Source organism: Phascolarctos cinereus, unplaced genomic scaffold (genome assembly GCF_003287225.1).
Source record: "Phascolarctos cinereus isolate Bilbo 61053 unplaced genomic scaffold, phaCin_HiC Scaffold_1;HRSCAF=81, whole genome shotgun sequence".
NCBI classification, from domain to species: domain Eukaryota; kingdom Metazoa; phylum Chordata; class Mammalia; order Diprotodontia; family Phascolarctidae; genus Phascolarctos; species Phascolarctos cinereus.
In genome coordinates, this window is record NW_027555514.1 from 207,565,177 (window position 1) to 207,588,883 (window position 23,707).

General features: G+C 34.8%; 1 protein-coding gene across 8 annotated transcripts in view; it reads right to left on the reverse strand.

Moving 5' to 3' along the window:
• CCDC91 (coiled-coil domain containing 91) overlaps positions 1-23,707 on the reverse strand; it is a 527,613-nt gene that overhangs the window by 125,983 nt on the left and 377,923 nt on the right. For 7 of the 8 annotated variants that reach the window (XM_078156715.1, XM_078156714.1, XM_020979649.2 and 4 more), the window contains one exon: positions 21,733-21,909. In XM_078156715.1, the coding sequence (XP_078012841.1) occupies positions 21,733-21,909 (177 nt within the window). Of the gene's footprint in view, positions 1-18,741; positions 18,860-21,732; positions 21,910-23,707 lie in introns of all 8 variants that reach the window. The other variant, XR_013487473.1, reaches the window with a different exon arrangement.

Genomic DNA, 23,707 nt, shown 5'->3' on the forward strand with positions numbered 1-23,707 from the left:
GTTAAAACTCAAAAGCTTACGGAAGTGATTGTTGATAAATCAAAATAAATTAAAAAACAAATTAAAAAAGAGATAATTAGAATAAAATTAAAAAGAATAAAAGAAGACGGTGAATAAACATTTTAAATTGCCTACTATGTGTGAGACATTGTACACTTTGCAAATATTTCATTTGAACATTTGATTTGAAAAATTTGGAGCAAGGAGGTCAACCAGCACATTAATAGTCCAGGCATGAGGTGATGATCAGTCCAAATGTGATATTGAAAGTATGAAGATTGTTGAAACTTGTCTCATGAGAGAGTTTGCTGGATACCCATATATGAACTTGCTTGAGATAATGTGAAGAGAAATATTGGGAGCATTAATCACATATTGTGATACTGTTTTCTCCTGTTCTATAAAGTTCTATAAGGTTAAAATATTATTGGGGGAAAAAAAAGCAGAATTGGCCAAACAGAAAAGGAGACACAAAAACTCACTGAGGAGAATTCCTTAAAAAACTAAATGGGCCAAATGGAAAAGGAGATACAAAATCTAATAGAAGAAAACAATTTGTTAAAAATTAGAATTGGGCAAATGGAAGCTAATGACTCTATGAGGGAGCAAGAATCAGTCAAACAGAAAGAAAAGAATGAAAAAATAGATGAAAATATAAAATACCTCATTGGTGAAACAATTGACCTGGAAAACAGATCCACAGGAGACAATTTAAAAAGTATTGATCTGAAAATCATGAAGAAAAAAAAAGCCTGGACAGTATCTTTCAGGAAATCATTAAGGAAAACTGTCCTGAGGTCCTAGAACCAGAAGGTGAAATAGCCATAAAAAGAATTCACCAATCAACTCCTGAAAGAGATCCCAAATTGAAAACATCAAGGAATATAGTAGCCAAATTCCAAAATTACCAGGTCAAAGAGAAAATACTATCAGCAGCCAGAAAGAAACAATTTAATTATCATGGAACCACAGTCAGGATTACACTAGTGAGGAGGGAAAGGGAGAAATGAGAAATAAAAGCATAAACAGGGGGGAATAGGATGGAAGAAAGACATAAATAGTAATCATAACTGTGAATGTGAATAGGATGAATTCTCCCATAAGAGAAAAGGATAGCAGAATGAATTAAAAACTGTAATCCTACAATATGCTGTTTACAGGAAACACACCTGAAACACAGGGACACACACAAGGTAAAAGTAAAAGTCTGGAGTAGAATATATTATGCTTCACCTGAAGTTAAAAAAAAAAAAACAAAAATGAGGGGTAGCAATCCTGATCTCAGACAAAGCAAAAACAAAAATAGATCTTATCAAAAGAGATAAGGAAGGAAGCTACATCCCACTAAAAGGCACCATAGACAATGAAGTAATATCATCACTAAACATATATGCACCAAATGGTATAGCATCCAAATTCTTAAAGAAGTTCAAGGAGATACAAGAAGAAATAGACAGCAAAAGTATACTAGCGGGGGACCTCAAGCTTCCTCTCTCTGAAGTAGATAAATGTAACCACAAAATAAACAAGGAAGAAGTTAAGGAAATGAATAGACTATTAGAAAAGTTAGATATGATAAACCTCGGGAGAAAATTGAATGGGGAAAGAAAGGAATATACTTTTTTCTCTGCAGTACATGACATACACAAAAACTGATCATGTACTAGGGCATAGAAACCTCACAATCCAATGCAGACAGGCAGAAATATTAAATACATCTTTTTCAGATCATGATGCAATAAAAATTATATGTAATAAAGGCCCATAGAAAGACTAAAAAATAATTGGAAACTAAATAATCTAATCCTTAAAAATGAATGGTTCAAACAATAAATCATAGAAACAATAACTTCATTCAACAGAACGGCAATAATAAGACAATATACCAAAACTTATGGGATGCAGTGAAAGTGCTTTTTAGGGGAAGTTTTATATCTCTAAACATTTTCAAGAATAAAATAGAGCAAGAGGAGATCAATGAATTGGGTATACAACTAAAAAAAACTAGAAAAAGAACAAATTAAAAAACCTTAACGAAATAGCACTATGAGCTGGTTTTATTAAAAAAAAATAGATAAACCCTTGGTTAATTTAATTTAAAAAAAGAAAAAACCAAAGTAGCAGTAACAAAAAATTTAAAGTGTGAATCTACCACCAAGGAAAAGGAAATTAAAACAATAATTAGAAAGTATTTTGCCCAGCTGTATGTCAATAAATTTGATAATCTTAGTGCAATGAATAAATATTTACAAAAATATAAATTGCCCAGCTTAACAAAAAAAAGAAATAAAATACTTAAATGACCCCATCTCACAAAAAGAAATTGAACAAGCCATCAATAACCTCCTTAGGAAAATATCTCCAGGGCCAGATGGATTTACAAGTGAATTCTATCAAATAGTTAAAGAACAATCAATTCCAACACTATTATAGATTATTTGGGAAAACAGGTGAAGAAGGAGTCTTACCAAATTCTTTTTATGATACAAATATGGTGCTGATACCTAAACAAGGAACAGTAAAAATAGAGAAAGAAAATTATAGACTAATTTCCCTAATGAATATACATGCAAAAATTTTAAATAAAACATTGGCAAATAGATTACAGCAACTTATCACAAGAATAATACACTATGACTAGGTAGGATTTGTACCAGGAATGAAGAGCTGGTTCAATATTAGAAAAAATATCAGCATAACTGATCCAGATCACAGTCCCTGGGTGAGGAAAAATTGGAAGAGAAATAAGAGTGATGCAAGAAAATCATGAGAAAAGAATCAACAGCTTGGTAACGAAGAACAAAATAAATTCTGAAGAAAATAAAAGCTTAATAGATTAGGCCAAATGGTAAAAGAGGTTCAAAAAGCTAATGAGGGAAAAATTCCTTTAAAAGTAGAATTTGCCAAATGGAAAAGGAGGACCAAAAGCTCACTGAAGAAAATACTTCCTCAAAAATTAGATTGGAGGAAATAGAAGTTAATGACTTTATCAGAAATCAAGAAGCAGTAAATCAAAACCAAAAGAATGCAAAGCTTCTGGGATAAGAACCTACTCTTTGAAAAAGCTGCTTAGAAAACTAGAAAAGAGTATGGCAGAAACTAGGCACAGACCAAAATCTCACACCATATGCCAAAATAAAGTCAAAATGGGCTCATGATTTAGATATAAAGGCTGACACTGTAAGCAAACTGGGAGAGCAAGGAATAATTTACCTATCAGATCTATGGAGATCAGAAGAATTCATGACCAAACAAGAGATAGAGAACATTACAAAAAGCAAAATGGATAATTTTGATTGCATTAAATTGATAAGTTTTTCCACAAACAAAACCAATGCAACTAAAAATAGGTAGAAAATTGGGAAAGAATTTTTACAACCAGTCTCTCTGATAAAGGCCTCATTTCTACAATACATAGAGGATTAAGTCAAATTTATAAAAATACAAGCCATTCCCCAATTGAAAAATGGTCAAAGGATATGAACAGACAGTTCTCAGATGAAGAAATTAAAGCCATCTATAGTCATATGAAAAAACGCTCTAAATCATTATTGATTAGAGAAATGCAAGTCAAAACAACTCTGAGGTACCACATCACTCCTATCAGATTGGCCAACATGACAAAACAGGAAAATGATACATGTTGGAGAAGATGTGGGAAAATTGGAACACTAATGCATTGTTGGTGGAGTTGTGAAATGATCCAACCATTTTGGAGAAAAATTTGGAACTATGCCCTAAGGGCTACAAAAACGTGCTTACCCTTTGATCCAGCAACGCAGTTCTAGGGCTATATCCCAAAGAGATCAAACAAATGGGAAAAGGACCCACATGTAAAAAAACATTCACAGCAGCTCTTTTTGTGGTGGCAAAGAATTGGAAATTGAGAGGATGCCCATCAATTGGGGAATGGTTGAGCAAGTTGTGGTATATGAATGTAATGGAATACTATTTTGCTATAAGAAATGATGAAGAGGCTGACTTCAGAAAAACCTGGAAAAGACTTGTATGGTCTGATGCTGAGTGAAATGAGCAGAACCAAGAGAATGTTTTGTACACAATAATAGCCACGTTGTGCAATGACTAATATTGATAAACTTAACCCTTCCCAGCAATACAAGGATCTAAGACATCTCCAGAGGCTTCATGATGGAAAATGCTATCCACATCCAAACAAAGAACTATGGAAGCTGAATTGCTATTTTTATTCTCTTCTGTTGAGTTTTGTTTCCTCTTTCTGATGATTCCTTCTATTGGTTTTAATTTTTACTTACAACACCACTAATGTGAAAATATGTTTAATAGGAATGTAAATGTATAGCATATACCAGATTGTGTGCCGACTTGGAAAGTGTGGTAGGAAGGAAGGGGGAGAAAAATTTTAAATTCAAAAGCATATGGAAGTGATTGTTGATAAATCAAAATAATTAATAAAATTTTTTAAAAACCCAAAAGAATAAAAAAAAAAGACAATGTGAAATATCTCATTGGAAAAACAATTGACCTGGAAAATAGATCCAGGAGAGAGAATTTGAAAATTATTGTACTACCTAAAAGCCATGATCAAAGAAAGAGCCTATAAATAATCTTTCAAGAAATTATCAAGAAAAACTTCCTTGATGTTCTAGAACCAGAGGGTAAAACAGAAATTGAAAGAATCCACCAGTCACCTCCTGAAAAAGATACCAAAAGGAAAACTTCTAGGAATATTATAGCCAAATTCCAGAGTTCCCAGTTCAAAGAGAAAATATTGCAAGCAGTCAGAAAGAAACAATTCAAGTGTTGTGGAGACACAATCAGGACAACACATGAGATTTAACAGCTTCTACATTAAAGAACCAAAGGGCTTGGAATATGACATTGCAGAGGGCAAAGGAACTAATATTACAATCAAGAATCACCTATCTAGCAAAACTGCCTCATTTTTTCCCTCTACTATGCTTCATTCTCTCTGCCCTAGCACTCCTCTGATTGGAAAGCAGATCAAAGAGATCAAGGAGTTTGTCCTTGCTTTTTGAAGACGACCATGACATTGGGAAGGGGATATCATGACTTTCAAGTGAATTGAAGTGAGGCGAGGCTGTGCAAAGTCACCAGCCTCAATCTCTCCTCCAGAGTCATGTGGGTCCAGTGGCAAGATACAGATCAGGAAGACTGGAGACAGCCTGCATGCAATGGGAGACCTTGGCCTTTTTAAGCTAAGGTCTTTCCCAGGTCTCAGTTTGTCTAGCAACTTCCAATTAGTGATTAATGCTAGGTAAGAAATGTAGCAGGGAATGGCCTCTTTTAACTAGTCAAAAAAATCAATCTGGGAGAGGAGAGGACCCTCAGGGTTTCTGGCCAAAACAGAAATAATTTCTATTTATATTTATTCTGAGTCATCAGAGCCCGAACAATGACCAAGGTAAGCTTGGGTTAGGACATATTGGCCAATCAGTGAGAATCAGAGTGATTCAAGTTTAAGGCATGGTCCATAAAAAGCAATCTGGCCCGTAAACCCCAAGACTTTTTTCGAGGTTTCAGCAACAAAATTTATATTCCTTTGGGCAGAGTACCTGCAGGTGAGGGTATAATTCTATATGTACGCTGAGTGAGAGGAAGAAAGGAAGTGGGTGTGATCTTAGAGGTGATAAGGAACTACTGGAATTTATTGAATGGGGTAAAACATGGTCAGATCTGTGCTTTAGTAAAATCATTCTGGTGGCTGAATGGAGGATTGGAGTGGGGACAGATTTGAGGCTGGTAACTGCACCAGCAGGCTATTGCAACAGTACAAATATGAAGTGAGGAGGGCCTCTGCCAGGATAGTGGCAATGTCAGAGGAGAGTAGGGGAGTACATTACAGAAGTCTGAAAAAGTGTTTGTGTGTTGAACTTTTATTGAGGTTTCTTCTTTCGATATCTGCTTTTTGTTTCTTTTGCTATATTCGTAGTCAATCACTAGCTGGCACCTTGATTTTTCTGGGTTATATAGCCCACACAAGGCTGGGATATAGGGTTGCTTATGCCTCCTTGTCTTTGTAATTCCTGGGGTATGGGTCTAATCCCAGCCTTCTTTTTCTGATGCCTGACATAGTTACCCATGGTACATTTTCATCCTGCCTGATTCTTCCCTCTACTCTTTCTTCTAGGCAGAATCATTGTCTACTGTTCCTTGAGGGATAGCATGGGAGGGGGAAGGGCAGTATTATTCACATAGTTACTCAACTCTAGAGTCATAAGGCAGTGCTTTTCAATCTGTAGAAATGCTCATCTGCTTTCTTTCTTTCATTCACAGGGTTTAGCAGAACTTCCTGTGGGGTGGGGCATAGTTAGCGGAATTTCGGTCACAAGACAGTGCCCTGCCCTCAAAGTTCCAGTTATTTTTCCAGTTGCCTTTCCCTCATGCTTATGTCATCCTCCTTTACCCAGACATTTTTTAGCTTGCTCAATTTCTCTGTCCATTATCTTTCTTTTACACAGATGAATCGAGTCAGTATTTGCTGTTTCTTGTGGGGCTGGGAGAACTTTTTAGTGTTGTTTAGGCAGAGTCCCTACCACTGCTCAGGATCTCCTCTACCCTAGGGCTAAGCCCTTGAACAAGCTCACTACTTTGTGTTCACTGCTGTCAGCAAATATAGAGAAGTGGGAGAGGAGGTATTGAGTAATCATTCTACGGATTAAAGATTTCTGATGTTAATTCATAAGATTTCTATCATATTTGGCTCTTCTGTGTTCTTATCTTCTGGATTTAGTTCTAATTGTTCTGTATCTGTTGTGAAATTCTTTTGTTTGGAGGTTGAAGGGTTGAAGAAATTCACTAATCCACCATCTTACTGGTCACATGGGTGTTATGTGCTTTTGGAATAAATGCAAACACCATCATTCTTGGCTGGTCACTGCAAAATTTTCCTATCCTCAATACCTTCTTGAATTAAAATGCTCTGCTTTCTTTCTTGGCTAACCCTGATGGTTCAACTTCTGACTGTTTACCAAATCTATTTGATGTGTTGGAGGTCAATGGGGACTCCTGACAGAAGCTTAATTTACTTATGCCTGAATTCATCTGTGCTGATGTTAAGCAAACTACTTCCATGGCCTAATTCAAATAAGACACAAATATCAAGCAGAAATCCAATTACTTAATTAGCCCTGATTACTTACCTTGTTTCTCCTTGCTCACTGATTTCCAGCTATTTCCCTATAATTTCATTATCACTTGCTCTCTTCATCTTCTTCCTATCAGACCAGATTCTAAATATATATGCATTAAATATTTTTTTCCATAATTAGTATTTTGGTAAGTGTTCTGTGATTTAAAATTTTGCCAAAGGAGTGACAATGAATTGATAAATTTCAATTTCTCTTAAAAAAAAAAGTAACCCTGTTCTACAATGATTGCTCAATGACAATGTTGACATTACTAAAGCATGGTTTCTTATAACATAGGAAGCAGGTATTGAGTCTAACATTTTCAAATTTTCTCCTAGACACATATCACTTAATTTCTTGAGGGCTTAATTTATGCATTGGTAAAATGAGGAAATATTATTAAATGATCTCAAAAGCCATTTTTGGCTTTAAATTACTTATAGGCTATTTAAAAATTTTTGTTGAATTAGTAAATAAGGATAAATACAGAAACACATACACACACTCAAGACCAAATAAAGAACATAACAATTGTTCCCATTTAGGCACTTATTAAGTAGATCAATAGTGTTTTCTGCTTTAGTGTTCTTCCCTTACATCATGCTGCTTTTAAAATTAATGTTTTCAGCAAAGACATAGCATTAGAGATTTGAAACCATTTGGCTTCTTTGGTTAAAATGAAATGTGCATGCTGTTACTTTGCTGGTATACAGGCAGATCTTTCTTTTTTACATGAAGGGTCAAGTGGCAATGCCAAATTTCATATAGAAAATGTAAGCATTGACTGTCATGCCTGTGGGTTTATTTTTAAAAAGTATAAGCCTCAAATTATAGTGTCTGTGGTTATGAACTATTATGAAAAGTTTCCAACATTAGACATGGTTTCAGCATCTGTATAGCTTGGAATCCTTTTACAGGACTTCGACAGCACAGCAAAAATAATGATTGGCATTTCTCTTTCTAGGTTGGTGTCAATAACATGTACAATTTCCTAAATAAGGATGACCAAGGAATACTAGATTAATGGAATATAAAAACCCCAAATCAAAACACCCAAAAGACTCTCTTCTTAATTATAATGGGGGAAATGTTTGCAGATCCACAATTAGCATTATGATTAATCTTAACACATGAACTAAATGCAGACAAAAAAGTCACTTAAGTAAGTTCTGAGAAACATCTCTCACAATCTCCGGACATTTCTTTTTCTTTAACAGTTCAACATTTACCCCATCAAGTGATGACAATATTAATGTAACCAATATCCTAGGATCTCCATAACTATAATAGCTAGGTTGACTTCTTCTCTAGAGTAAAATATCCTTTCCTTTAGTTTACAATGACTATCCATCTATTGACTTCAAACTGAAGAGTATCTTAATTTCTCTTTCTTCCTTTCTTTCTCTTTCTTTCTTTCTTTCTTTCTTTCTTTCTTTCTTTCTTTCTTTCTTTCTTTCTTTCTTTCTTTCTTCTTTCTTTCTTTCTTTCTTTCTTCCTTCCTTTCTTTCCTAAGCAATGGCTTTAGCAGTGAGGAAATAAACAAGATTCTTGGCAAATGAGAGTTCTAGGGTTACTCCCAGATGTATAGTGTTAAGAAGTCCAGTAACTATCCTTCAATTTCTTTCTCAAATTTTTCTTTTCATGTCACACATCAGTTTTCCTTAACTATTTAAAAGTACTAGTAAGTTATTACTTTGAGACATTCCATCTAAAAGATAAATAATGTCAAACCTACCTATGAGTCATTTGAAAGCTCCCCTTTGGCTAGACTTTGCTTAATATTACTTGGAAGATTTTCACTGAATGCAGTTCCAACCAGTAAAGACTGATGTGTAATGCTCATAGTTTTATTTTTTATTGTTATTTTTGAGAATTTATAATTTACTATCAATTTTCCCAATCCTTAATATTCTAGTAATGTTCCTAAAGAGATTTTTCAGAGGTCACTAATTATCAATTATAGTCCTATTAAGATCCAAAGTTCACAAAGCCCTGAAAGGTGAGAACATTAAATATTAAATAAAAGATTTTAGATTCTTATTGACGCATTCCTGGGGGCAAGATCTACTTCTGGCTCTGCCATTTATATAATTTGATATAAATAATACAATCTCATTGAGCCTTACTTGATTGATCAGAAAATTTAAGATAATGTACTGTTTTTTCTAATTTGTTTTCCCACAAAAGTGATAACACATCTATTAAAAGATATAAAATAAATTACTCTAAGATTGTTAGATGAAAATAATTAATTATAGTCTATCAGGCAACATCTTCTGGGAAGTTCTTAATTCTTTCTAAGGGATATTAAGTATATGTGTTCAGTCATTTCAGTCATGTCTGACTCTTTGTGACCACATTTGGGTTTTCTTGGCAGAGATACTGGAGTGGTTTGCCACTTCCTTCTCCAGCTCATTTTATAGATAAGGAAACTAAGGCAAACAGGGTCACACAATTAGTAAGTGTCTGAGGTCATATTTGGACTCAGGTCTTCCTGATTCTAGGCCTCTTACTCTCTCCACTGAGCCACCTGGCTGCTCTATTTAGTATATATTGTCTTCCAAACATATATAGATATGTGACATAAACACACATACAGAGAAAGGTATATAGACACTTTCTGCACGGCATTTTATACCTAACAGTTTTCATTATTATTTCTTCATATAAAGTATGTTTCCTAATTAGAGCCTCTTTCAGTTTGCTTTCATTTTCCTTAGAAATTAAGAAAAACATTAAAATTTTTGTAGATGAGAGCAAGAAAACAGTAGACTAGACATTTTCTCTGATCTACATAATCTTTCAAACATCTCCAAAACAGAAATTATGTCCTAAAGATAAAGCAACTTAACTGCTTCCATATCCTAGGATAGCTGGAATCCAAAAGAAGGTTAAAAACATCCCAGGAAGTGATAATCACTGACCCTGAGCTCACTGAGCATTCCTCCTATCCCCCCCCCGCTCTCCCCCCCACACACACTATTGGGAGTGAGGCTTCACTAGCAGACCCAACACCATGAAATAGGCTTATATCAAAACTCAACACCTACAACTCTGTCTCCCCTTCCCTTTCTCCAGTACTGTAGAGTCCTGACTCCAGGCTATGGAAATTTCCTTGGACTTAGTCAGCCTGGCCACAGTCCTTTAGGAACAAAAGTGTGCTGGGGGCTCAACACTTGAAGCACCAACACCAGTGCTGGGGAAAGCAATTTCTGCTACTGCCAGGAAAAGTGGGTTCTAAAATGTTGGTGCCAACAGTCTATGAACTGCTGGTGCTCAGCAAGAGAACTGAGGAATAGATGTAGTGAGACAGGTCATCAACACAGGACACTACATGTGGGGAGCGGTTGAGCATTCTACCAAGTCTGAAGAAAGAGCACAGCATCCAGTGGGGGCCAATTCTAACCACATGAAAGTCACTTGGAGCAGAGACCTAGGCTAGTGAACAGTATAGGAGGAGGCTGAAATGCTTTTAGATCCCTGCCCCCAAGGAAGCTACAATGAAAGGGGAGAGAGTCAGAAGTTAACAACAAGGAAAAGGGGAGGGGTGGAACTGAAAGTTAAAGATTCCAGGAGGAAAAAAATATCAAAAGACCTTGAACATACAGATAAATCAATAGGAAAAAAAAACAGTAATAACATAAGGAAAGATCTAGTAAATGAGTTCAGGCAACTATGAATAAAACTGCAAAATGAAGGGAAATGATCCAACACTCTGTGAGACAGAAGATCCTATAGGATTTGAGAAAAAACCAAAAACAAAAACATGGATGCACAACACACTGTTCCTGAGTGGCTTAAAAGTGAAATGAGAATTATGACAGCAGAATTTATGTCCAGCAAAACATAAATAATAAACAGAATAGAAAAACGTGAATCAGCAATGGAAAGCCTCACCAAAGAAATGAAAGGGAGAACAATAGATTAAGAATGCAAATACACAGAAGTGAAAGACAATTTATAAAAAGAGAAACAAAAAAAAAGAACATCAAAAGATAATATGCTCACCATGTAAACAAAACATGACGATTTTGAAGACAAGATGGGTAGAAACAACGTAAGGTATCCCAGAAGAACATGACAAGATGAAAATCTTAACTCCATAATGAAGGAAATAGTAAAAGATAACTACCAGGAACTTCTGCACATAGAGAATGAAATTACAATTGAAAGAATTCACACATCCCCTCCAGAAAAAAACTCAAGGCTGCAACCTCCAATACGTAGTGGTTAAATTTAATAATTCAATTCATAAACAACAAGTTCTGCAAGCCATCAAGAGAAAGACTTAAATATAAAGAAAAAGAAATTTGAATAGTACAAAACTATTCCACACCCATTAGAAAAAGGAGGAGTTAATGGAATAATGTTTCCTGAAGAGTACTCAAATTCAGGATGCACATATGCTAACAAAACTGAGAACACAAAAGAAATTGAGGAATACTTTCAAAACTATAAAATACCCAAACTATCAGAAGACCAGATAGAGATATTAAATAACTCAATCTCAGAAAAGGAAATAGAACTAGCTGTTGTTGTTTGTCTTTCATTTTCAAAGAGGACCAATGACATCATGGGGTAAACTGTATTTAAGTAAGACTGAGTTACACAAAGTATCACCCTCACTCTCTCTTCCAGAGTTATTATAATCCAATGGTGAGACGAAAGTCAGAATGAGTGGTGATAACCTGGAATCCAGTGGAACACCTTGGCTTATTTGATGTCTGACCAAGCTCAAAGCATTCCACTGTATCTGCTTTAGCTGCCTTCATGCATTGGAACAGTGTTTTCATCTACTCATTCCACTGGGTGGAAGTCTATCTTAACATGCTTGGATAGACATCCCCCTAACTCATGGATGGGTATGAGGACTGTTGGTTACCTTCAGCTTGATTTAACCTATCTGCTGGGACAGTTTTACTGAGGTATGGCCACTACACATGCTACAGTTTCTTGTAGCTACAGGTTAGAGTTGGGTGAAAGGTGAACACTAAAGGTGGATGAATCGTAGCCCTGAAAAGAGCTCAGCAAGCCCTAACATCAGAGGTGCTAGGGTTATCTGTAAAGGAATTACCAAATGAAAAAAACTCCTGGACCTGACGGATTCACAAGAGAATTCTATCAAACTTTGAAAGAACGATTAGTACCCATCATTCACAAATTATTCTCAAAAATTGAGAAAGAACCCTACCATAACCCTTTGATGAGACAAATTTAATCTTGATAACTAAATCAGGGAAAGATAAAATACAGAAAGAAAACTATAGGCCAATGTCATTAATAAGCATTAACTCAAATATTTTAAACAAAATCCTATCAAATAGATTACATTGATTTATCCAAGAAATCACTCATTAATGATCAAGTGGAATTTACAGTAGGGAGACAAGGATGGTTCAACATTAGGAAAACAATAAAATTAATCATATCAAAACCTAAAACATCCAAAACCACATGAGCATGTAGAAAAAGCACCTCACAAAATACAATACTCTTTTACATTACAAGCCCTACAGAGAAGCCTAGAGCGACCTTTTTGGTTTTTTGTTTTGTTTTGTTTTAATTTTTAGACAATTGGGGTTAAGTGACTTGCCCAGGGTCACACAGCTAGTAAGTGTCAAGTGTTTGGTCTGAGACAAGATTTGAACTCAGGTTCTCATGACTTCAGGGCTGGTGCTCTATGCACTGCACCACCTAGCTGCCTCTTTTTTGGGACTTTTGGGGGGAGAAGGAAAAAAGGAAAAAAATTACATGATAGCTTTATTACATATTTAAAAGGAATAGCAAGTTGTACATATTAGATTTGCAGTTTTACGTGCAATCATTTTTATAATAAATTGTTACAGAAATAATTATTTTATTCGCTGAATTAAAAACTAAATAAAAATTTTTAAAATATCAATAGTATTTCTACATAATAATAACAAAACACAAGAAGCAATAATAGATGGGGCAATCCCATTTCAAATAACTACAAAATACATGAAATATTTGGGATCAGCTTCCCAAAGCATACAAAACACTTTTACAGGTTCATTTACAAAGCGCTTCTTAAAGAATTAGAGAACAACCTAAACAGATGGACTAAACTAAATATTCAGTTCTCATGGCTAGGACATGCCAATATAATAAAAATGACACCACCACCAAAATTATTTTATACTTTTAATGCTATACCAATCAAGTTATTAAGACAATACTTTATATACCTTGATAAAATAATAACATTCTTTAAAAAAATGATCTAGAATATCAAGGGAAATAATGAAAAGAAGTAAAGGCAAAGAAGGAATAGTACCTCCAGACCTGAAACTATATTATAAAGGAGCAGTCATCAAAACCAGCTCATATTGGTTAAAGAACAAAATATAGATAAATGGAACAGACTAGACAAGGGAGATTTAGAAACAACAAAAACTCAATAACCCAGTATTTGACAAAAATAGAAAACAAGTTAGCTAGGGAAAAAACTCCTTATTTGACAAAGACTGCTGAGAAAACTAGAAAGCAGTCTAACAGAAATTATGCTTAGATCAACATTTCATACCACACTACACAATAAAATTCTCAATGGATACATGATCTAAAATTTAAATATGATACAAAAAAATTGGAAGAGAAACATGACATGTACCTCTCACAACTATGGGTAAGATATGGAGTCTTATTCAAATAAGAGATAGAGGCAATTGATAAAACTGATAATTTTGATTACTTAAAACTGAAAAACTTCTGCACAGACAACATTAATGCATAACATAAGAAGGGAAAATGGTTGAATGAGAAAAAAATCTTTATATCAAAATATGACTAATACCCATTCCCCAATGGTAAAAATGGTAAAAAAAAAAAATGGTAAAAGGATATGAACAAATAGTTTTCAAATGAAATCCAAAGTATTCACAAATCTCATATCCTTGAATTTGTAAAAATCACAAAAAATGGCAATAGTCAATATTGGAGAGGGTGTGGGAACATAGGCACATTGTTGGTGGACCTATAAAATAGTACGAACATTTTAGAAAGCAATTTAGATTTATGCAAATAAAGTGACTAAAATATTTATATCCATTACTGGGATTATACCACAAAGAAGCCATTGATAAGAAAAAAATGTCTTCATCTACTCCAAAATGTTTATAGCAGCAATTTTTGGGGTAGCTAAGAACTGGAAACAAAGTAGACACCCATTAATTGGGGAAAGGCTAAACAAATTGTGATAAATGAATATAATGGCATACTACTGTGGTATAAGAAATGATGTATAATGAACAGAGAGAGCATGAAAAGATCTACATGAATTGATGCAAGAGCCAGCAGGATCAAAAAAATAATGCACATGTAAGCCACAACAATTTAGATGAAAAGAACAATGACACACCAAAAAAATTAAAAACAAATATAAGAAAATTATAAAGATCAAGTGTAACTCAAATGAAGAGACATGAAGACACCCTCAACCTAGCCTTCACAGGGGTGGGATGTCCACAAGTGTCACACATTGCACGTGTCTTTGGACTTTCTCAACATATCAATCAGCTGAGCTGGCTTTCTCTTTCACTCTCTAAAAAAGTGCTATTTATCATATGGGATGATTCTCAAGGAGGGGAAGGGGGAAGGATACATAGAGTATTACAATGACATAAGAAATAAAAAACATTAATAAATTTTTTTTTAAAAAAGTCATCATTTCTTAAGTTTAACGAATGAATGACTGTAAAGACTTTCATTAAGTACTTATTATGTACAAAACACTGTGGTTTGCCAGACAGACACTCTTCCTGGGGTTGAACTAGCAAATAGTCCTTTTGTTTCCACCTTCTTTATGACACATCTACTTAACCCAAATTAATTATATATCAATAAAAAAGAGAAAAAATTTTACAGCATTTCAGATTTGGCTGGCTTCTTTTAGTTTCTTCTACTGAAATCAGGCTGGAAGTCAATCAAATTTACAAACATCTATTAAAAACTTACTATGTACTAGGCATTATGCTAACTTCTGGGGATGCAAAGACAAAAGCAGAGGGTCCCTTATTCACAAGGTGCTTATATTCTAATTGTAGGGCCAACTGGTTCATATATATTTATACATACCAGATTGATATAAAGTAGATTTTGTTGTTTTTTAGTTATTTTCAATCGTGTTTGACTCTTCCTGACCTCATCTAGGGTTTTCTTGGCAAAGATACTCAAATGTTTTGTCTTCCTTCTCTAGCTCATTTTACAGATGAGGAAACTGAAGCAAACAGGGTTAAAAGACTTGCCCAGGGTCACACAGCTAGTGTCTGAGGCCAGATTTGAATTCAGGGGAATGAGTCTTCCTGATTCCAGGCCTGGCAGCTATCCACTGTGCCACCCTGCAGCCCAAAAGTATAACAAAGTAGATACAAGATAATTACATAGGGAAAAACACTAGTAGCTAAGGGACTAGAAAAAGTTTCTTATAGAAGGTGATACTTTACCTAAGTCTTGAAGGAAACCAAATTTACATAAGATGGAGATGGGACAGGTAGAACATTCCAGGTATGGAAGACAGTCAGCATAGAAAAGGCATGAAGACTGGAGACCAAGTATCACGTAAGGGACAAGAAAGTATGTCAGTACAGCTGTACTGTTTAATGCTCCGAGGAGAATAGTACCTACACATAAGACTGAAAAGGTAGGGAAATGCTAGGTTGTGAGGAACTTTTAATGTCAAACAGTTTATATTTCACCCTAGAGACAATAGTAAGCACAGAAGTTTATTGTGGTGGGGGACACAGTTAGACCTGAGGTTTTGGGAAAATTATTTTGGCACTATGTGGAAGATGGATTTGAACGAGCAGACTTGAGGCAGGGAGACCAATTAAGAGGCTATTACACAAATAAAAAAAGTTACAGGAGCATGAATTAATAAATTCTTGATTGAGTAGAGAATAGGCACTATGTAGAAATATATTGTGGAGAAAGAAACAACAGGGTCTAAATACTGATTAGATATGTGGAGTGAGGAGGAGTGAGGTTAAACCTTGTGGAACAGAAGGATGATAATGATAATATAACATAATAATGTAATAGGGAATATTATTATATTCATATTATGATATGTAATAAGGAAGTTCAGAAGAAGGATAAGTTTGGAGCAAAAGACAATGAGTTCTGTTTTGGACATTAGTCTTAAAAGCACAACAACAAAGAAAAAAGGAGAAAACAAATATGAGTAAAAGGTAGATAAGCTTTCTGGAGCAGCATATATATTCTTTATTTATCTACCCATTCATCTAAAGGCAATGATTTCTTTGCTTTGTTTCACCAAATGTGAATTAAATTAGGCAGAATATCACAGACTCTAGGATTCTGAGTATGAGGAAAAGAAAATGTATAGATGCCTGGCAAAAAAAACAATTATAGGATTAGAGGTGGAACTTAGTAATTGCCATTTGTTCTTACCCCTTTTCAATATAATTAATACCGAGAGGCACTGTGGAGCAGCAGAAAGAGGGCAAGTTTGGAGGCAAGAAGATTTAGGTTCAAGTCCCACCTCTTACACATACAAATTGTACAATACTAGTAAATCCCTTAACCTCTTAGTATTCTCCCACCATGCCTCCAAAACTTTCTATGACTATAAATTACAAAGAAGTTATTTCTCTGCATTAGTAGAAGAAATTCTTCACTGGAAGTTCTCTAGACAAAAGAAATCACAGGTCAGATTGAAAAATGGACAATGAAAACAGTGAAAACAATGAAATACCTTCCACAGGACTAGACCAGACTTCAAACCTAAGTTTTTATCATCTTGATTCCTGTCTGGTATTCTTTGAGGTCTTTTGGTTGTCTTCAAACAAAAATTTTAAATTTGTGTCTAATTTATATTTTTTAAAAATTACTTTGATTTATCAACAATCACTTCCATATGCTTTTGAGTTTTAAATGTTTCTCCCCATTCTTCCCACCTCCCTCCTCAAGATAGTGCATAATCTGATGTAGTCTATACATATACATACCTTTTAAACATATTTTCACATTAGTCATGTCGTAAGGAAGAATTAGAATCAATAGAAGAAACCACAAGAAAGAGGAAACAAAAAAGAAGAAAATAATAGCAAATAGTATGTTTCAATATGCATTCAAACTGCATAGTTCTTTCTTTGGATGTGCATAGCATTTTCCATCATGAAGCCTTTGGAGATGTCTTAGATCCTTGTATTGCTGAGAAGGGCTAAGTCTATCAATATTAGTCATTGCACAATGTGGCTGTTACTGTGTACAACATTCTCCTGATTCTGATCACTTCACTCAGCATCAGTCCATTTAAGTCTTCCCAGGTTTTTTCTGAAGTCTGCCTGCTCATCATTTCTTACAGCACAATAGTATTCCATTACATTCATATACTACAACTTGTTCAGCCATTCCCCAATTGATGGGCATCCCCTCAATTTCCAAATCTCTGCCACCACAAAAAGAACTGCAAGGTCCTGTGTAATCCTGACTGTAGTTCCATGATATTTAAATGTTTTTTTTTTTTTCTGGCTGCTTGCAGTATTTTCTCTTTGACCTGGTAATTTTGGAATTTGGCTATTATATTCTTTGGCGTTTTCAATTCGGGATCTCTTTCAGAAGGTGAGCAGTGGATTCTTTCCATGGCTATTTTACCTTCTGATTCTAGGACTTCAAGGCAGTTTTCCTTTATGATTTCCTGAAAGATACTATCCAGGCTCTTGTTTTCATTGTGATTTTCAGGTAGACCAATAATTTTTGTTTGTTCGTTTGTTTGTTTTATCAGGCAATTGGGGTTAAGTGACTTGCCCAGGGTCACACAGCTAGTAAGTGTGTCAACTGTTTGGTCTGAGGCTGGATTTGAACTCAGGTCCTCCTGACTTCAGGGCCAGTGCTCTATCCACTGCACCACCTAGCTACCCCTAAACCAATAATTTTTAAATTGTCTCTCCTGGATTGATTTTCCAGGTCAGTTTTACCAATGAGGTATTTTACATTTTCATCTATTTTTTCATTTTTTTGTTTCTGTTTGACTGATTCTCGCTCTCTCACAGAGTCATTAGTTTCCATTTGTCCGATTCTAAGTTTTAACAGATTGTTTTCTTCTATTAGATTTTGTACTTCCTTCCCCAATTGTCCAATTGTATTTTAAGGGATTTGTTTTCTTCAGTATACTTTTTTTCCAGTTGGCCAATTGTGTTTTTTAGGGACTTGTTTTCTTCAGTGTACTTTTTTTCCAATTGGCCAATTGTATTTTTAAGGACTCTTCTATCTCTCTCATTCGACTTTTAAAATCCTTCTTGAGCTCTTCTAAGAAGACCTTTTGGGCTTCAGACCAGTTCATATTCCCTTTTGAGGCTGCAGATGTGAGTTTGTTGACAATGTTGTCCTCTTCAGAAATTTCTGTCTTGATCTTCACTCTTCTCATAATATGAATCTATGGTACGTTTCTTTTTAGTCATGGTATTTCTTTATTCCCTGGCCTTTAAAGAGATTGAGCTCTCCTGTTGGGGAGCAGAGGGTACTGACCTAAGCTTCTTGTGTTGGGAGCCTAGGTGTTGGTCACTGGCTTTGTGTGCTGGGGCCTCTTATGTTGGCAGTTGGAGGCTGTAGGTTTCTGGCAGCTTACCTGGTGTTGGTCTGGAATCAGCAAGGCTGGAACATTCCGGCAACTCTGGGTTGCTTTCTTCAGCTCCTTTCAGATGACTGTTGCAGGGTGTTTATCCACCTGGGGCCCTTGGACTGAACTTTAAAATGAATATGTTAGAAGTAGCATCATCTCAGAAATCCTAAAATTCTGAAAGCATGCTTTAAGTCTGCATAGCAACTTTCAGTTGGAACACAGGTTCCAACCCCATTTTTCAAATTCGAGAAAATCTTTGAAATCACTTAAATCAGTATTCCATTTAAATGTTGCAAAATGGATTGGTTCTGACCTCAAACAGCATTACTACACATATGCAGACAGATAGACAGACAGACACAAACACACACAGACACACACACAATGATTATAAAGGTCTTTTGAATATAAAGCTTTCTTGTATAAATCCCAGTGTCAACCTGGATAGCACATGTCAGAAAATGGAAAACTCTGACATACTCTTCTGAAAAGAAACAAATAGTCATTTGGACCTACTAATAATCTTATATCCTCCTGAGCTTTGCAAAATGCCTTACATTTTCTTGGTGAAGGAATTTACCTGATTCATCTTTGTCAAAGTTAGGAGGCCTCAACCATAATATCTACAATTTATATCAATGTTTATATGAGATGGCCAAGGGCAATAGGAGATTCTTTTACACCATCAAAACAACCACATCTGATACAAAAAACTGATATTTATTGCAACATAACTTCTAGAAAAACCCAAGTAACTATATAAACTGGGAAAAATTATGCCATAAAGGAATTGATTAAGGTCAAGCTTGATAAGATGCTGTCATGAAAGATTAAATTGAGTGAACAAGATTAATGCTACTAAATTTGTATTTACATAACTTCCATATTAAAGTATTCTTAAAACTATATATATACTTTACAACCTTCATGTGGAAATATAAGAAAGTCAATTATAGTAAATATTGAGGGATTTCACTACTCTTTTAAGACTGCCAGACCCATCAACAACCATAATCAGTATTTACTACATATAGTACACTATACTAGGTATTATAGATGATAAAACCTTCTAGGAAGCATTAAACTTGTTTTGTTGGCCATATAAAGCATAACTAGGAATGAGGTCGGGAGGAAGGGAAGATTTAATAGAAGCAAATTTCATTTCAACATTAATAAAAAGTTCCAAATGATTAAAGCTGTCTAAAAGTGGAAAGAATGGGATGCCTTAGGAAATTCTTTATCACTCATGATACAGCCTTCAAAGAGAGACTGGATAACCACTTGTCAGGGATATTCAATTAGTTAAGAAATGGAATAGGACTTTAAGATCATTCATTCCAACCTTCATTATTTAGACTCAGAAATTGACATCTCCTTACCCACATACTCTGCAATCCAGGGACATTGGCCTCCTTGTTATTCCCAGAACTTGACACTCCACCTCCCTATTCTGCATTTTCACTGGCCATTCTTTATGTTTGGAATTGTTTCCCTCCTCATCTCTGTCTCCTGGTTTTCTGGGCTTCCTTGAAGTCCCATCTTCTTAAAAAATCCTCTCCTGATTTCCCTAAATGCTAGTGTCTTCCCTCTGTTGATTATCTCCAATTCATTCTATATTTATGTTGTTTGTATGTAGCTATTTGCATGGTGCCTTCCCCATTAGATTGTGAGCTCCTTGAGAGCAGGAACTGCTTTTTGCCTTTTCTTCTTATCCTTAGGTTTTAAATGCAGTGACTTGTTTGACTTCACTAATGATAATAATGGAAAAAAAAATAAGGAAAGAAAAGATTACCAATGAAATATTTAAAAACAAAAAGAAGAAAGAAAACCTAAGAAGAAAGTTCAGAAGGGGACAAAGGCAAATAGGGAAGTTTTGCTAGTACTATGTTAAATTTCCAACCATACTTAAAGTATAATAGGCCCAACCTGAGAAGCCTGCAGAACATGCCTCCTTTAGCTCCTAACCTAGCTGACTGGTTGCTATGGTTATGTTGGAGGCAGAGAGGAGTAGCATTTCATAGCCTTTTAATTTTGAGTGTGTATTTTTAAATTGTATTAAAGTTATTTTTATTATCTTTTATGGCCTATAAGTAGTTCTGTGCAAATTAGCCATTGAGTCTGAATCACAGGCCTGGTCTAGGTCAGGTCTGCCCTAAAATAGACAGAAGTAATGACCTCCTTAGCAATATATTCTAACAATACAGAAAATGGACCTAATTATTTGTCTTATAGTAAGAGATCAACATATATTTGTTGATGTTCATCACAGTTAAAGTTAGAAACTGATTAGAAACTACAGAGATGCGCAAAAAAGGGCGAAAATGTATTGCCTTAGCTACCATTCTTACAGCATGAAAATTATGTTATCCTTTTACCTTTAAATAATAGAAGTTCAAAAATTGGAAATAAGGGGCATCATGACACAGGGTGCACTCTCATAATTCCATTATCTTTTCTCACCAAAAATCCCAGTCAGGTTTCAGGTTATCTTCCTCTTTCCTTACATGGCAAAGGTCCCAAACTGAAGGTCCCCTGTGGTTAGAAACTACAGGGTTTTCTTCACCTTTTTGCTTCTCTTTTGAAGCAAACTCTTCTGAGTATGTTGTTCTTCAGTCGTTTTTAGTTGTATTTCAGTTATGTGACTCCATTTTGGGGTTTTCTTGGATAAATACTAGATTAGTTTGCCCTTTTCTTCTCAAAGTCATTTTATAGATGAGGAAACTGAGGCAAACAGGGTTAAGTGACTTGCCCAGGGTCACACAGCTAGTAAGTATCTGAGGATGGATTAATTCAGGAAGAGGAGTCTGGCACTCTATCCAGGCCTGGTGCTCTATACAGTCCATGGGGTCACAAAAAGTCAGATATGACTGAATGAATGAATAATAAAATTAACTTTTCAACTGATGTGATTTCAAAATATAGTAAAATAATCCTAATTGAAATAAATAAGAAAAAAAAAGAAGAGAAAGCTGTATTTCCATAAAGTTATCTACTTACCTGACTTATTTTTCTTTGTTCTTGTAAAGCTTCTTGGATTGCCTGAGATACTTTTTCTTGACCTTTATCATGCTCAGCCTTCCACATTTCCTTCTCTTCAGTGTGAACTTTTTCCAAGTTTTTTCTTTCTTCTTCTACTGCTTTTAAAATAGCATCCTTCATTGTCTCTTTCTCAATCTTTGCAACAATGAAAGAAATAGTATTAAAAACAATTATTATTTGAAGAAGACAGTTACTACATGAGAACATTATCACAGATAGACGCTACTCTTTATTCTTATTAGGTTTATATATAGTGTTGTTTTGTGTACATGCTTTGTAAAACTAAAATTATATTTATAATCATCATTGTAATATCATATCTATATTCACTCCAAAAGTATATTCAATAGAATTCCTGAGGTTTCTAAGATATATCTCCATTAATAAAGACCTCTATCAATGGATTAGGACTCACAAATGATTAGTAGCAGCAGAAAGCAAAAAAAAATCAGTTTGCATGTGTGAGGAGGACAAGGAAAGTGACAACATAAGAATTCTACTCACCACATGCTATAGGATCACATCTAAATTAAACATAAGGTTCTGCACATCTTAATTTCTGAACACCTTAGATTAAATTATTTTTAATCTCAGATGAGAGACCAATAGCCCAGCACAAAATAGGTCACAACGGAAAACTTTTATCAATGATAGCAATTTTTTAAAAAAATATAATTTTACTGATATTACATTGTTTTTATATAATAAAAATATATTTTAGTATTCCTCCTCCTCCAACTCCCAGAGAGCCATGTCATATAATAAATATTTTCTAAGAAAAAAAAATGAGAAAAAAATCAGCAAAACCAATCAATACATACAAAAGCCCTGAAAATAAATGCAACGTACCACATCCACAGACCCTCACCTCTTTAAAGGAGTTAAGGTGTCTCCTATACTCTCTTCTTTGGAGTCATGCTCATTCTTTGTAATTTTGCAACATTTGTTTTTTATTGTTTTGTGTTTGTTGTTCTTTTCATTTACATCATTATAGTCACTGTGAATATTGTTTTCATGACCTCTTTTATGTCAGATAATTTGTCCCATTCTACCATTCCCTTTCCCCTTCTCCCAGTGCGTTCTTTCTCACCCCTTAATTTTATTTTTTTTAATCATCCCATCACATTCAACTCATACCTGTGCCCTCTGTCTATGTATACTCCTTCTAGCTACCCTAATAATAAGAAAGTTTTTTCAGAGTTACAAATACTTTTTCTTATGCAGGAATATAAACAGTTTAACCTTACTGAATTCCCAATGATTTCTTTTTCCTGCTTAACTTTTTATGCTTCTTTTGAGCCTTGTGTTTGAAAGTCAATTTTTTGATTCAGCTCTGATTCTTTCATCAGGAATGCTTGAAAGTCTTCTATCTCATCGAATATTTGTTTCTCCCCTAAAGGATTATACCGTTTTGCTGGGTAGGTGATTCTTGGTTGCAATCTTAGTTCTTTTGCCCTCCAGAATATCTTATTCCAAACCCAAGAGCCTTTAATGTACAAACTGCTAAATTTTGTGTTATCCTAAGTGTGGCTCCACAATATTTGATTTTTTTTCTTTTGGCCACTTAACAATATTTTCTCTTTGACGTGGGAGCTCTGTATTCAGCTATAATATTTCTGGGAGTTTTCATTCTGTGATCTCTTTCAGGAGGTGATTGGTGGATACTTTCAATTTCTATTTTACCCCATGGTTCTAGAATATCAGGGCAGCTTTCCTTGATAATTTCTTGAAAGACAATGTCTAGGCTCTTTTTTTTCGATCATGGCTTTCAGGTAGTCCAATAATTCTTAAATTATCTCTCCTATTCTAGGTCAGTTGTTTTTTCCAATGAGATATTTCACATTGCTTTCTATTTTTTCATTCTTCTGATTTTGTTTTGTTGTTTCTTGATGTCTCATATAGTCATTAGCTTCAACTTGCCCAATTCTTTTTT